Source organism: Electrona antarctica, assembly GCF_951216825.1.
Source record: "Electrona antarctica genome assembly, chromosome: 7".
NCBI classification, from domain to species: Eukaryota; Metazoa; Chordata; class Actinopteri; order Myctophiformes; family Myctophidae; genus Electrona; species Electrona antarctica.
In genome coordinates, this window is record NC_136812.1 from 31,510,195 (window position 1) to 31,525,154 (window position 14,960).

At 43.1% G+C, this 14,960-nt stretch overlaps 1 protein-coding gene across 2 annotated transcripts in view; it reads right to left on the reverse strand.

Annotated features, from left to right (window-relative positions):
• Nucleotides 1-829: 829 nt before the first annotated feature.
• Nucleotides 830-14,960, reverse strand: part of nek1 (NIMA-related kinase 1) — a 41,098-nt gene continuing 26,967 nt past the window's right edge. For both annotated transcript variants that reach the window (XM_079505247.1, XM_079505246.1), the window contains 7 exons: nucleotides 12,237-12,454; nucleotides 10,016-10,188; nucleotides 8,415-8,568; nucleotides 7,865-8,162; nucleotides 6,632-6,765; nucleotides 6,132-6,264; nucleotides 830-2,044 (listed from right to left, as the gene is read on the reverse strand). In XM_079505247.1, the coding sequence (XP_079361373.1) occupies nucleotides 2,031-2,044; nucleotides 6,132-6,264; nucleotides 6,632-6,765; nucleotides 7,865-8,162; nucleotides 8,415-8,568; nucleotides 10,016-10,188; nucleotides 12,237-12,454 (1,124 nt within the window). In that variant the 3' untranslated portion in view covers nucleotides 830-2,030. The remainder of the gene's footprint in view (nucleotides 2,045-6,131; nucleotides 6,265-6,631; nucleotides 6,766-7,864; nucleotides 8,163-8,414; nucleotides 8,569-10,015; nucleotides 10,189-12,236; nucleotides 12,455-14,960) is intronic.

The window sequence follows — 14,960 nt, forward strand, 5'->3', positions numbered from 1 at the left end:
TCTTCCTGGTATTATGACAGAATGGAGGTTTCTATACATAAATCTGGGTCTCTCTTTCTTCAAGTGTGCAAGAGAAGCATTGTTAGTACTGCCATACACAGTATCTGCTGTACACACTATTTTAGCCTGTGCAGAGCACATTAAAAACACAGCATTTCTAGTCTTAACCACTTCCAAATTGGCGCCACTATTGTCAGGGAATATCATTATAGATGAACATATATTTCTTTCAAAAATAACATTTCTACAAGCTCATGAAATGGGGCATACGTGCTTAAGGCAGCTACATGTACTGTATAATGTACCCATTAATGTTTGATGATTGTATATCACATGTAGAAACAGAATATACTATGTTTCTTTAAAAAGTGTTTATTACATAGAAACTTTTACAATGTTTAAATGATCAAATATGCATTATTGTCATCATCCGTTGCTTTCTCTAGCTATACAATTCCGTGCGCAGAATATCATTATGAGCTGACGCTACATCAGTGGCTCTCAACCTTTTCTATTTCAAGGACCTCCAGTTTGATTCATTTCTTTTTTACCGTTATCTCTGGAACCCAATTTACACTATGAAGTCTTCAGAGTTAAATTAAATCGTAAAGTGTACAAATGGAACCAAATAAGAGTCCACTTGGTTCCATTTGTAACACTCAGAGTCACAGACCCGTAAGGTACATTAGGACACCAGACCCAATGTTGAGAAACACTGCACTAGATAAGTCAGCACTTCCGTGCAGCTGGCTACATTACTATGGCAACGCACAAGACCCCCCACCCGGCAACCACCAACCCCCCACAACCCCCCCCCCCCCCCCTCTCTCTCTCTCCACTCTCAAATTGTTAAGAAACATGAAAAAGCAAAAGATTAGACAACGCTTAACACTTTCGACTGATGGTACAAAGTTGTAGGAAAAAGGAGGTTTCAACTGGTTTTTCTGTGGAATTGTAGCAAAAAAATGTTTACTGTGTACATATAACAGAGGTTTTGCCCAGTTTAATGTCTTGAAGTGTGCGGCAGGCACCCCTCCTCAGAATTAGAATGAGCACCTGACGCCGAGCGGAGCCAAAAAGTGGTGTTGCCATGGAGGGCCGTCCAATGGAACGCCACTATGGACTCTCAATGAACCGTGAAAAACAAGAGTGAATGTAGTGTAGGGCTTTTTGGAAAGTCAGCTAATATGACAGCACATGTATACTGACACAGACACGTTGCAATAAAGTATGGACACGCACATTCATAGATACATACATAAATATATATCTGACAGGAACATTGGACGTAGGGCTGGGCAATTAACTGAAAACCAATTAATCAAAACCGATATGTAGAACCAAAAACAGACTTAATCTTGCTCCTGTAGGTTAAAGGAATAATCGGGAAGTAGTTTTGTTTTTATATACATTTTCTTAACAGTTTTTATACAGTACTGTATATCAATGAATCGAAATAAAACAATTCTAATAGATTCACTATAATTAACCTGATTAACCAATTAAACCTGTATACTACTTTCTTGTACAATGGTGGGGTACAGAAAATGTGAAAATAGCCAATCTACAAGCTCACAATTCGGCCCAATGTAACGCGTTGCGCTTGCCATTTTACTTTTTTTTTATTTTATAATCGTTCATCAATTGTATTTGAGGCAACATTTTGGAATACAGTAATCGTGATATTGATTTAAAGTCACATCACCCAACCCTGCCTTGTCATTATACTTTGGTTAGTACTAGGGAACACTTACTGGATAATGCACTTTCCGTGAATGATTGGTTAGAAAAATGGTGTTTAGGTGCCGAAAGCCAAGAACAAATACTGTATGAAAACAGTTTGTTAAGTGCACGAGTTCATCATCATCATCATCATGCAAGTGTGCCTGAAACACTTCTTAGATGCATTGCTCTGACGCGTTTCATGCATAGACACTCTTCCTGCCGCGTGATGCCGCGTCATGGGAAGACATTGGACGGCCAGCGGATTGTCGTTTGCCGCCGGACACACACGGTCGTCAGCCATAGTACTACTCATCGTTATCTGAAAGAGAAATTGGGGTTGGGGTAGGGGTTCAGAGACAGAACGTACATGGATGTTAGTAGAGATTAGAGAGGCAGTAGCTGGAGTGCTTGAGTACACAAAGGACCCCCTGAGGGGTCATGGGTCACATCATCTCGCTTAATCTGCAGTGATGGAAATGGCGTTAACGGCTCCAGAATGCCAGGGATAGCCATGCAACTTTCACCCTGCGGCCCCTCTATACACATAGGTCATCCATGAAACATGAGTCACACAGAGCGTGTAACAGGAAAATACAACATACCTAATGCGAACCATTGCTTATTTACAGAACTCATTCTGTTATTACTCACTGTCTAACCGCCATTGCTGTATAACTGTTACAAAAATATTTACACACTGCCTTTACATTCAATTTTATTAGAATGCCAAATCTTAAAAAGTTGTCTCCAGACACTTGACATATACTGTAGAGCAGAGACCGGACATTCTCCCACCCTGCAGCAAGAAATCTTTGCAACTAAAATGTGAGGCATACATTATATGTGAGACATTATACTGTTATGCCACCTCCCTGAAAACGCAGCTCAACTATGCATTCCTTCTAGATTGCTTTGTTATCGTCAATCTATTATGCCGTTAAATTATTTAATTTATGATGGTGAATTTAATTCTGGCACTCAGGGGCTTAATAATAAACATAATTTATTGTCGTTCAGGTAAATGCAAGATCATTTATTTCTCTAAAGTATAGTCCAATAACTTACTCATTACTTCATCATACAGTATAGTGTGAAGACTGAAGAGTCTCTCTCATTTATTAACAAAGCTGAGAACAATGGGAGTCAAATCAATCCATTTGGACCAAAACCTTCTCAACTAATTTTGCAGTGAAAATCTCCGATGTATGACTTGTGAGTTGTGACATAAGACACTCCATTAAAATGACTACTTTGTGTTCTGCAGTTTCCTTTTGTGCAATATGAAAGTACTGCATGTGTTTTGTCTGAAGTCCTGTATTAATAGTGTAACATTGTGTTGTCACTGCACTGTGTGCTCAGAGTGACAGTGACATTGCGTGACAATAGACCAACTTCAGATGCATGACATTAGTTCTCTTCTTCTAATGTCCAGAAACCCATCTGAAAATTAAGCCGCCACTAATGCTCAAGAAAGAAGAGTCCTGGCTGGCACTTCCTGTCTCACAAGAAAAGTTCAGGAGACAACTGTTCTGAATTACTTTCTGCCCTTTTGTGCCTTTCTAGTGAAAAGAGAAACGAGTAGAATAGACAATATAAAGAACTTTGACATAGAATAGCTGATTTGAGAGAAAGCTTCAGTCATCTTGAGGAAAGTCTGTGTAAGTCAAACAAAGAGACGCTCTGGCGGAGAGAAGCGGTGTGTTTCACATCCCCTCTCCTAGTCCCTACGTGACTGTGTAAAGCCATGGGGCCTTGGAGAGGGAATAGGATTTGGCACATTAGATTAGTTCTCTCCGAGCTCTCGCACAGCATTCTGTGCTGGGAAAGGGGCACAAAATATAAAAAAGGATAATTCTTTGCAGCCTCCAAAACATGGCAATTAAAAATAAAGGAGGCACACGTGTGCTCCTATGGCAGACGGTGGTGATGTTAAGACAAAAGGAGAGAAGAGTGTGGTGATGAAAGGAACAAAGAGTGGAGGAGGAGAAGGAAAAGCTACAGGAGCCCGTCTGACCAAACTGGTGCTTAAATGCATTTCAGACAATATGGACAATGTCTTTTCAATAAAAGACATTTGAATGCAACTCACACAGTATGTCATTATTGTGCAGTATTAGATGTTCCTATTTGACAATGCTGCATATATACTGTAACTTGTCCTTGTTCAGATGAATCAACACCTACTAACTAGGCTACTCCATTTAAGCCCTTTGTTCTTTGTTCTAACTGAACACCATTTTTAAGGTGTGCTAATTTAGATATTTTTGGACACACTAGTATGTAATAGCTCTGCTGCACTTATACAAGTGAAGTGCAAGTTTGCCGATCAATCACTTGAAATTGCTGCCAGCACTGACTATAACCACTCAACACTGCACTTTCTTGTGGGTCCTCGGCGATAAACCCATCAGTGTTGGAGTTGATTGGATGAACAATTGAGATAAGCGAAGAACAGACTGACAGACAGACAAACATTCTGTTAATTTATAGATAGATTGCCTTATTTCAGCAAGTCAAGTTAGTCTTTATTATCCCAAAAAGGAAATCAGGGTAGCAACAGCAGCATCAATACACACAATAAAAGTTGGCCCTTAGCTGGAGGGCAGTAAAATGGCACACTCGGCTGGTAACTACACTCAAAGGAAATCGGCTTATATTCATCTCTCACCACAATCAGCTCTGTCTCTCCAACAGGAACATAAAGGGAGATTATATTAAACAATAAAATTCTACACTGAAACGAACACAAATTCACATGGGAAACCTTTTCAATCGTGGTAGATGAAAAGTTCAGTCTTTTCCTCCTCAGACAAAAGGTCTTGTGACATTGAGCTTATTTTGTAAAACCGCAACTAACCACAAAGACCATCTTGCAAACTGAAGTGACAAGTTGAGGTTTCAATGAGAAATAAAGCCAATACGATATTTGATAACTACTTATTGATTTAAATGGATTCATTTAAAACAAGTGTAACAACATCTTGACTCAACTCTCGTTTGAACAAATCCAACTATGCAGTCACTAATCAGTATCGTTATGCATTATAGGTTTCAAGACAGCAACCTATATACAGGTTTAATGTTTGTTTTTCCTTAAACAAACATTTAAAAAGTTTGTTTTGTCCATGTTTGTTTTGTCTGATAATTACGTCATATAAGATGTATATATAGCGCCCCTCACTTCACACAGGTGTGACTTTTGTTGAGTGGTGTAAACCACTCCTACAACTGGCTTTTGTGTGCAGAAAAAAATGAGCATGGTTGCTATGTTCAAAATAATTTCTGACGTAATTAAATCACACCCGGGTGAACTGGATGACCGTAGCAACCATGCTCATTTTTTCTGCACAAAAAAAGCCAGTTGTGAAATCACATCCGGGTGTGATTTCATTACGTCAGATCAGAGCTGATCAGGCTATATAATACCTTACACCACTCAGTTCACACGGGTGTGATTTTTATTTTACATACACCTTTCCTGACCCATTCCTTCCAATAATTATCCAGATACTGTACCTATTTAAGTATTTATCTACCATCTAGATCAGTGGTCCTCAACCTTTTCATGCCATAACACCCCAAAATAATGATATTTGAAGGGACCCCCGCCCTGACAAGCACTTTTCACTCCAATTTCAGTTTGAACCTGGTGAAAAATTACATTTTCAAACGGAATGGATAATCGAATAACACCCAAAGCACCCAAGAAGCGGTAGAAGAATAGAAGCATGTAGATCAGGGGTTTTCAACCTGGGGGCCGTGACCCCTCGGGGGGGGGGGGGGGGGGCCCCGAAATGATATATATTTTTTTTAATTAAAATAAAAAATAAAAATTTGCAATTGAAGGAAATGTAGAGTTTGCATGTAGAAACTTTCCTTAATGATTATATCTGGTTTCAGTATTTATTTATGATGTATTTTCTCTATTATTAAGGTTATTGTAGAGGTCAATTTGTATTGGTGGTGGGCAGGGGGGCGGGGCAGGGGTCATGGCCAAAGCATTTTTGGGGGTTACAGCCAAAAATGTTGAGAACCCCTGATGTAGATGATAGAAAAATTATGATAAAGTTGAAGCCGTTTGCATTATCTTGTGGAGGGTGGGTGATGATATTTCAATATAGTTTGAATTATTTAGATTTTTGGAGAAGGTGTCTGTCCCATGCTCGGCTCCAGGATGAAATTACTGAGGGGTCAGTTGAAAATGACGAGGGGGCACATCTCATTTTTATATACCGTAGTAAAACATTATGTACTTAAAACCTAAACTGAGGGGGAATAATTTGCAATTGAGGGTGCCAGGCCCCCTTTGGCACCCCTGTGGTGCTGGGCATGGTCTGTCCTTAATGCCCTTAACACAGACAAACTATAAAACGCTTGTACTTGTACTAAGAAAAAGCATCCCTTACCCTCTTGATAGGCCCCATCTGCCATCACAAGGTGAAGGATGTTGGGGTACAAGTGCTGGTGCTCAGTACCCAGAATGCTCAGCACAAGACTGGAGCCCAGGTCGATATTCTCGTCCTCGTCTTCGTGGATTGCCTTCAGCGAACAACAAGGACAACAACAGTTAAACTAGTGGTTCTTCTCGAAGTGAAGTCTGGGGACCGCCAGGGGTCCTGGAGGGGGTTCCCAGCAAAATTAGTCAACATAAAATAAAATCAGTTTAACCACTTTAACCCTATATATCGGCCTTTGGAAAATACAAGCTCACAACGCATCATCGTGGAATCGCTGTTATTTTCAAAACATCTTGAAATTTGAAAAGTATTTGCAGATGGGGGTCAATGTCCAAGTAATACATATACATTTTGGGGTCCTTGACATGAAAAGGTTTGAGAATAACTGAGTTAAACAACAACACGCCACCTGGCGGTTCACAGGGAGCTAACGAAACAAAACCGCTCACCTTAATTTTGTTGTAGGCCTCGATGAAGTTCTCAAAGCCCATCTGCTGCTCCAGGTTGAAGCGGAGCTCCTCAAGGCGGCTGAAGATGCTGTCGTGGTGTTCGACCGCTCCGCTCTCCTCCTCTCCGCTGCCGTCTGTGTTTTATAAACACACGCACACATAAAAAACACCGTTAGAATATTTTATTGCATGCTGCTTACCAGATGTCAGCGATAATCCATCGACAGGCAGAAGGCCCGCGGACAATTTGGATGAAAAATCGCCAGAGCAAACGTGCATGTGCTGGTGGAACAGCCAGTTAGTACACTGACCATATCCTCACTGTGAGTGGAAACCTCCTATCTACATATTATTATTACTAGACCGGTGCCCGGCTGTAGAGCACCGAGTCGGTAACGATGGATGTTGGAGATCCATGCCCCACCCGGCTATGCAATACCCGTTGTACCCGTGTCAAGTACCCGTTCCACCCATCTGTCTGTGTCCTTTTTATGTCCATATATGGAGATTTCTGGATCTGTCTCTCTGTGTCCCTTTATTCCTATATATGGAGTTGTGTCAGGCATGCCCAAATATAGAGTGTTGTGATGTCAGAACAGGCCAGCTCCATATATGGATCCCGGGCAGCGGCCTTTTGTGGCGGTTCTGGACAACTGTGGTTCCGACCGACTCGACATTGGGCACTGCACTCCCTGTGGGGGTGTGGAACGTGTGTGTCAAATAGTGTTGAAGTCGGAGGCGCAAACAGTTCTCGAGTTACGTGGATTACAGCCGTACACATGTACGTACAGAGACATGGTGCAATTATAGATTATAGATTTTTTTTTTTGCGGTCATACTTTGTGTCTCTGTGAGTTTTACAGTCGCATGGATCCGAGTTGGAACTACTGTCTTGTCTTTTGCATTTCTCTACTCCATCTCCGCCCTGGCTTTTTTTTAGACAGACATTTTTAATATGTTTTGCATGTGCACCCACTATCAAGTACATGACGAATAGATAAAACACATAAAATCACACATTGGAACGGTTAGCACTGCTCAGATCAGCTATTTGCATAATTTAGTCAAATGAAAAACAAAATTGTGAAAAGAGTAGAATATATATACCGGTATATACAAATCTTCTCTTATGGAGGTCCCTGGCACAAAATCTTGACCATGATGGACATGAAACTATTTGAGATCCAGCGCTCTAATACTGGAGGTGTGTGCTGTGAACTAAGGTTTTCTCACCTGAATGCCACTCCTCGTTGAGCTGGCTGTTGCTGCTGTGATGCTCCTCCCCGCCATCCCCATTGGTCAGCAACTCCCCGGCCTCTTCATCACCGGGGCTGCCATTGGAGCCTCCTTCTTCATCCTCCTCATCATCATCCTCCTCATCGTCCTCCTCATCGTCTTCATCATCATCATCATCCACGGCCATCCGTTGTTCATCTTCATGTTCATCCTCCTCCTCCGCCCGCTCGGCAGCAGCCCCGCCCCCACCAGGCCCCGGCTCCACCCCCAGGGTTCCTAAACAAGAATGGAATGTCTGGAAAAGTATGGAATTTAATTTGAGTATAATTTCCAGGTATGGATTAAGTATGGGGGGGGAAAAGAACAACAACATGGAAAATAGCAAATGTCATGACATTAAATGTCTGATAGTAAACAATGTAGGGTAGGGTAGGGAGTAAACACAGATGTCAAATATGGTCTGAAAAATATAATGCGAATTCTGAAATTTGGAGACTGGAAAAAGTATGACATTTTGAAAATGAAAATGTGTGGAAACCCTGTGCACCTCGTCCTCGCCAGGGTTCCCGTTAAAGTCTCCTGCGTCATCGTTCTCGTCCTCCGGGAGGCTTCTGCCGAACTGTCCCTCCTCCTCCTCCTCCTCTTGCAGCAGTCGCTCCATGGAGGCCCTGAGCTCCCGCAGGTCCTCATCCTCAAACACCCTGTGGAGGAGCAAGACTAGGGTTGGGATCCGGGAACCGCGGGGAGGAGAAACCCGAGGAACCGGATCCAACATTGACGAACCAGAATCGGTTCCAACTTCCATCACATTTGGAACCGTTTCTAGAACCGGGTTCTATCACACTGTCATGAGCTGGTATTTGGACTTCACAGTCTGCTATACAATTACAATACGAATTTCTCAAACTTTTTTAATTTCAAGGACCACCATGACTCTGACAGTGTACAAATGGAACCAAATGGACCTTTACTTAGACCCTAGGGCTGCCATTTACAACTTCTTAAAAACAGGTGGTATCCTATAATGAGCTCAAGCCGGGACCACTGTATGCGCCCGTATTATGCAAGTCGTGCTGAACGCACACAGATATGGCTTAGCACTTTCCAGCATATGTTAGCATTGGGGGAGTGTCCATATGTTAATTAAGGGCTATTATGCCCCTTGACCTAAAAAGACCCAGCGCATACCAATTGCACCTGGGTCTGACCACCTCTTAAATGCAAAAAGCAATGGTTGATTTGACACAAGAGCGATCCGTGCCTGCTCAGCAGTGTTGCCATGTCTGTTTATGTCACATAGGATGTGTACAATTTACAATTTAGGCATTTAGCAGACGCTCTTAATCCAGAGCGATTTACATTAAGCAATAACAAAAAGCATGGCATACATCACATATATAAAAGTAGGTATCATGAAACATGCGTAAGCTAAGAACGTAACAGTGGAGTATCTATGTAAACTATACATACTATACTATTGAGTGGTGTAAACCACTCCTACAACTGGCTTTGTTAGTCTGTGCGCAAAAAATGAGCATGGTTGCTATGGTCACCCAGTTCACCCGGGTGTGATTTCAGCTTTGTTAGTTTACGTGTCTGTTCGTACCAAAAAATGAGCATGGTTGCTATGGTCACCCAGTTCACACGGGTGTGATTTCATTACGTCAGACATTACGTCAGACCACAGCTGATCAGTCTATATAAGACCTTACACCACTCAGTTCACACGGGTGTGATTTTATATTATACATGTGTACTATAAAGTGATACGACTACATAAAAATCACACCCGTGTGAACTGAGTGGTGTAAGGTCTAATCTCTCATATAGCCTGATCAGCTGTGGTCTGACGTAATGTCTGACGTAATGAAATCACACCCGTGTGAACTGGGTGACCGTAGCAACCATGCTCATTTTTTGAGCACAGACAGACAGACAGACACATAAACTAACAAAGCCAGTCGTAGGAGTGGTTTACACCACTCAAAAATGCAATTCTAGTGCTGTCTACGTAACATGCTATAAGTCTGTTTAAAATACTATCTAAGTCTACATAAAGTGCTATCTAAGGGGCTAGTGCTACGGGCCATGGTGGAGTCATGGTGGAGTACGGTTATGTGTTTAGGTTAGGGTTGTGTGTTTTCTTACTCCTCAGTCTCCAATTGGTCGTCATCCTTAGCAGCCTCGTCCAGGTCCTCTACGTCCAGGTTCCCGTCCAGGGGTCCGGCAGCGTGGCGGACGCCTGCCCCCGTCCCGGTGGGGTCCTGCTGCTGAGGGCTGAACGGACGGCTGAGGTCTGGTAGTGAACACGTTCTCAACATCTGACATAACACAGTACAAACACACACATACAGTAACTGTTCTGATGAAGGGCTGTTAATCAAACTAATCAATTTCATCAATATGAAATATAAGCTGGTGATAGTTACAGGAGTGCATACGGTATGGTGTGGGATATATATGTAAGGTTATCATATAAACACAATCATTGCTCAGATAACAGCACTGACTGTCTTCGATCCTGTATTCAAAGGCTTCTGTTGAAAGTAAACGTTTTAGTTCCAAAACAATATTCATGGAATAATCACCGAGAAAATAATAAATAGTTTCAGCCGTATTCTGAAGACACCTGACAATTGCTACAGATCTATATCTATAAAAAACAAAGAGCTCTTTTCATTAAAATCACAGCCAGTGAGATTTAGAAAACCACAGGACCAAGAAAAACTTGTCTTAACGCCAGAGCAATAATCCCCAGCGGTCTCTTGGGGCTAGATTGAACCGCGGCCAAAAGCTGTCCACATGGCCACAGTTTGTGACCATGCTCAGACGGAACTATTTCAACAAATCTGATTTGTTTTTTCTTTTCTCTTTGTTGTTTTTATTCATGAACCGGAGGACAAATGGCTGTGGCAGGGAGTGTGTTCGTTCGTGCATGTGTGCATTGTAGGCAAGGGAGGGCCATGGAGAGGCCGGTGGACTGGCCCCCAGTATGGTGACACAACAGACACGTGGAAAAATTGCATTAGTAACGCTTGGTCTTCAGGCACTGCCCTGGCTGACAAACGCGCACGCATCTGCAAGCTAGCTCACAGACTCCACACACGTATCGCTCATCGATCTGCAACTCACGAGTCACTTTGTGAGCTTGTAGATCATCTATTTTCAGTGCATTAGCACAATACGGGCACGCACAGAGCCGTGCACGCTCTACAGCACAGTCAGACACAAGCTCATTTTCTCTCCCTCTCTCTGTATATAAATAACGTTGAGCTGAGTGGTGCGCCTCTGCGTCCCTGATGGAGGTTGTGTAAGATGCAGAGGGTGATGGATGCTCTGCTCTCTCTCTCCTATCAGAGACTCCACTGTTTTGCAGACCAAGTGATTAATAGTGCTGCATGGCTCCGTTCCAGGTCCACCTCATTAATAAAAACAAAGACTGATGAAAAGCCTAAAAATACCTCCACCCACCAGTGTTCACTATGCGCACACGAGGACGTGTGTCGTCTTTTCGCAAACGTCGAACCCCCCGTCCCTAACAACCTCCGAAACAGCTGGTCACCCGTTACCCATCCCCCAACCCATCGCTGGAGTATGGTCTCACGGGTCCCATAATGCAGCGTGATATTTGCCAGGATAGCTGACCATGCATCAGATGAGAATCTAGCAAAAAACGAGACTCATTGTGTGGTCATGTTTGCTCTGGGAACGTGGGACTGCCTGAGGGGACCGGACCTTATTAATTTTTCAGTCTCCCAACACTCCTTCAAAACACACCTGTTGGAGTGCCTGGTGGCTCAGCCAGTTAGTGCTCAGACCATTATGCTCCTGCGTGAAAGGAGGACCCGGGTTCGATTACAACCCCCATCTTGTCTCGTGCGTCTGTCGTCTCTCTCTTTGCCCTTGGGTTCTTGTCTATCTTCTAGACTGACCTACCTTTCTGAAATGGCAGCGGTGGCCGAACGGATAGCGGCGCGGTCTTGATACCGGAAGGTTCCCAGTTCGAATCAGCCGTCCGACACGTTAAAAAAAATTACCACCGCCGAAGTGCCCTTGAACAAGGCATTGAACCACTACGATGAAATGTGTTCTATGAGCAGGGCCTGGCTGGAAACAAGTTCTTGAGCTTAGCCCAGATACCCTGGGTAAATATAGATTTCATTTCATTTCATTTCAAATAAAGCATACAAATGACCCCCCCCCCCAAAAAAACTCCTAACCTAAAAAAAAACCCTCCAAACCTTTCAATGTGTGAATTTGTAGCAGCATGTTCATAACACGACTTTGATGAAATATTTCATTAAAATGAAGTGAAAAACAGGAATACTACAGCGCTGTACAGAACCTTTCCGCCTCCCCGGGCGCTCACCTTGGGGTTGTTGGCGTCGAACATGCCCGTGGAGAGGCCGATGAGCAGGGCGTTGTGATGTTTGGAGCGGAGCGGCGAGACGGAGCGTGAGCGCGACGCCACCGAGGACGACGTCTCGTCGATAGAGGACTGGCCTGACAGGAGGCCCAGGGCGGCGGCGCGCCGGTGGGCCGGAGAGCACAGCTTCATGAACAGAGGCTCCCCGCAGACTGGTACACCTACCGGGGAAAGGGGAGGGAAGCCATCAAGAAAGTGAACTGTCTTAACCACTTAAAGCATTATACTTTCTTTACAGAGGTCCCCCAGGGGCCTGTACCAAGTCCCCTCCTTTTGTCTGTCTACACACAGTAACCAAGGGCCCCATCTTGTGTGACCTGCCCTTGGGGCACAGGTCTCCACCAGGGCAGGTCAGGATGTGGCCTCCTGGTGGGATAGGACAATGTGAAAAGGGTGCCGTTTCTTCTTCCGCGTTGGATGGCAATTGGATGATTTGAGGCACTTCGTTCGAAAAATGTGTTTTGCAAAAATCCACCTGTTGGTGGCGCTATAACAGTGAAAAGGGTGGGATATATTCCTCAGCCTAGTAGGAAAGGCTGTGAAAGATTTCACGTAAATTGCACGCTGCGTTCATGATATGAGGCTTTATGTTCAAAACGGGCCAATCCTGTAAACTTTGAATGCCAATGTTAGCCAATTAGGATGGAATATGAAATATCGGACAGATCCGTCTTGAACACATGAGACAGTGTGTAACGAAACGATTTGTGGGATTTCTTGGACAGAAACTGAAGGAGTAATAGCAAAAAAATCAAATTCAAAAGTCGGTCTCCTGGTGGTGCTATAACAGGCCGTTCTGGAAAATTTGGGGCAGAGGTTCATCGTTGGCATCCATCCAGGGAATGTGCGTGCAAAATGTGACACCGACCAGGTGAATGGCCGGAGATTAGCTGGTAACGGACGGGCGGGTGGGCGGGCGCACGCGCGCGCGCGCGCACACGCACGACAGTGCCCCAAATCTCTTCACCAGAAATAGCCAATTGTGAGCTTGCAGATCTGATATTTTTTGCAGAATGTTTGTCAGCATTAATTACATGCCAAGAATAGGGATACTAGAGTTTATGTGGTAAATGGCCGTGTTCACATGCAATTCACAATATAGGCAATTACTAGACTAGTAGTAGTCTAATCCAGATTAATTTAAGTCTTAAGGTGTAAAATCATAGTCAACGGCATGAACTCCAGTCAACCAACCACAGGGTGAGTGGCTGAGTGAATAGTGAAGAGAAAACGAGTAAATCCTACTGTATAAAGCAGTGGTTCTTAAAGTCAGGTGTGGGGACAACCCAGGGGTCCTTGAAGGGGTTCCAGGCGGTCCCCAGCAAAACGAGGAACAGTTTAATTTCACTATTCACTTATTCCACCAGTTAGAAGCCTCATGAGAGAAGCATTTAGAATAGGTTTTAATGTTATTGCAGTAGAGACGGTTTAGAATGATGTACTCTAACAACAACAATACTTCCCAGTAACACATCAATCTGGAGTTACTTGACATGAAGCAAGAGAACCATTGCTATAATGCAACAAGAATACCAGGTACACTTCGTCTACATAAACATACATAGCAATTGTGGACAAGTAAACAGCATACATCTAAATAACATACATAGCATATTATGTGAACAAGTAACCAAGATACAGTACATCTCGATAACAGATCTAGCATCTATCTAAATAGGCAGCTATGTATGTCGTATGTACTGATAACTGATACATAGAAATAAGGAGTGCTAGGGGTTGCGGTCAAGTCTCTGAAGGGATTAGTTTTCAGACAGCGGTGAAAGATGAGAAGTCAGTCTGCACTCTGCACGCAGACAATATTTATTCAAATCACAGCCTTGATGCTCTACACTACAGAAAGAAAAGACTTCAGTGTTTGTCTGTGTGCTGCTGGATGCAGATATAATCTATGGGTGAGCCACAGCTACAACCTTGAAACCAATAGATGCTGTCTAGCTCTCAGCATTAAGATTCATCACTGGTGAAACTCCTATACACCAGTCTCTCTTTTATGTAAAGGTTGGCAAGACTATCACTGGTATTTATCAGAATGCAGGGATTATTACACATTTATGATAAGTTAATTTTATTTGGTCTAAATCTTCTCTTTTTTAACTTTTGTAGCTCGCCATCATTGTAAATGAGGGTCATTTCCTTGGTATCAAGATGAAATAAAGGGTGATGTACATGATTAGTATCCTTTTCTGTGTATGATTCTTTACTTATTTCACCTGAAGCTTGCGGTGGAAGGCAGTTACAACTGAAACCATATTCCTGTGGTAGGGGGCATTTTGTAACGAGACACATTCTAATCTAATAGAGGGTATGCGCGTGTCATCATCATGAAACCAGGAAGTTATGCGGGAACGCCTACTGAGTGCCAAAAAACTACTTTATGGCCCTGACAGCCCATACATCCAAACAGAAAAGTCCAATGTAATTGCATTAAACGACATTAAACGACAATAAACTCACTTTGCCTGTCACTTTGCCACTCGATTTGCCATTCACTTTATGCATGTGCATACCCTCTATAATAACAGCAAGGCATCAAAGTAATGATAGCAAGTCAGTAGGGATGCTCTTCATGAGTGAATCGTTAGCTTCAGTGTGGTTTGTCGATACATACAACAAAGAGTGAATGGAACAGGGGCTGCCGATGCCCTA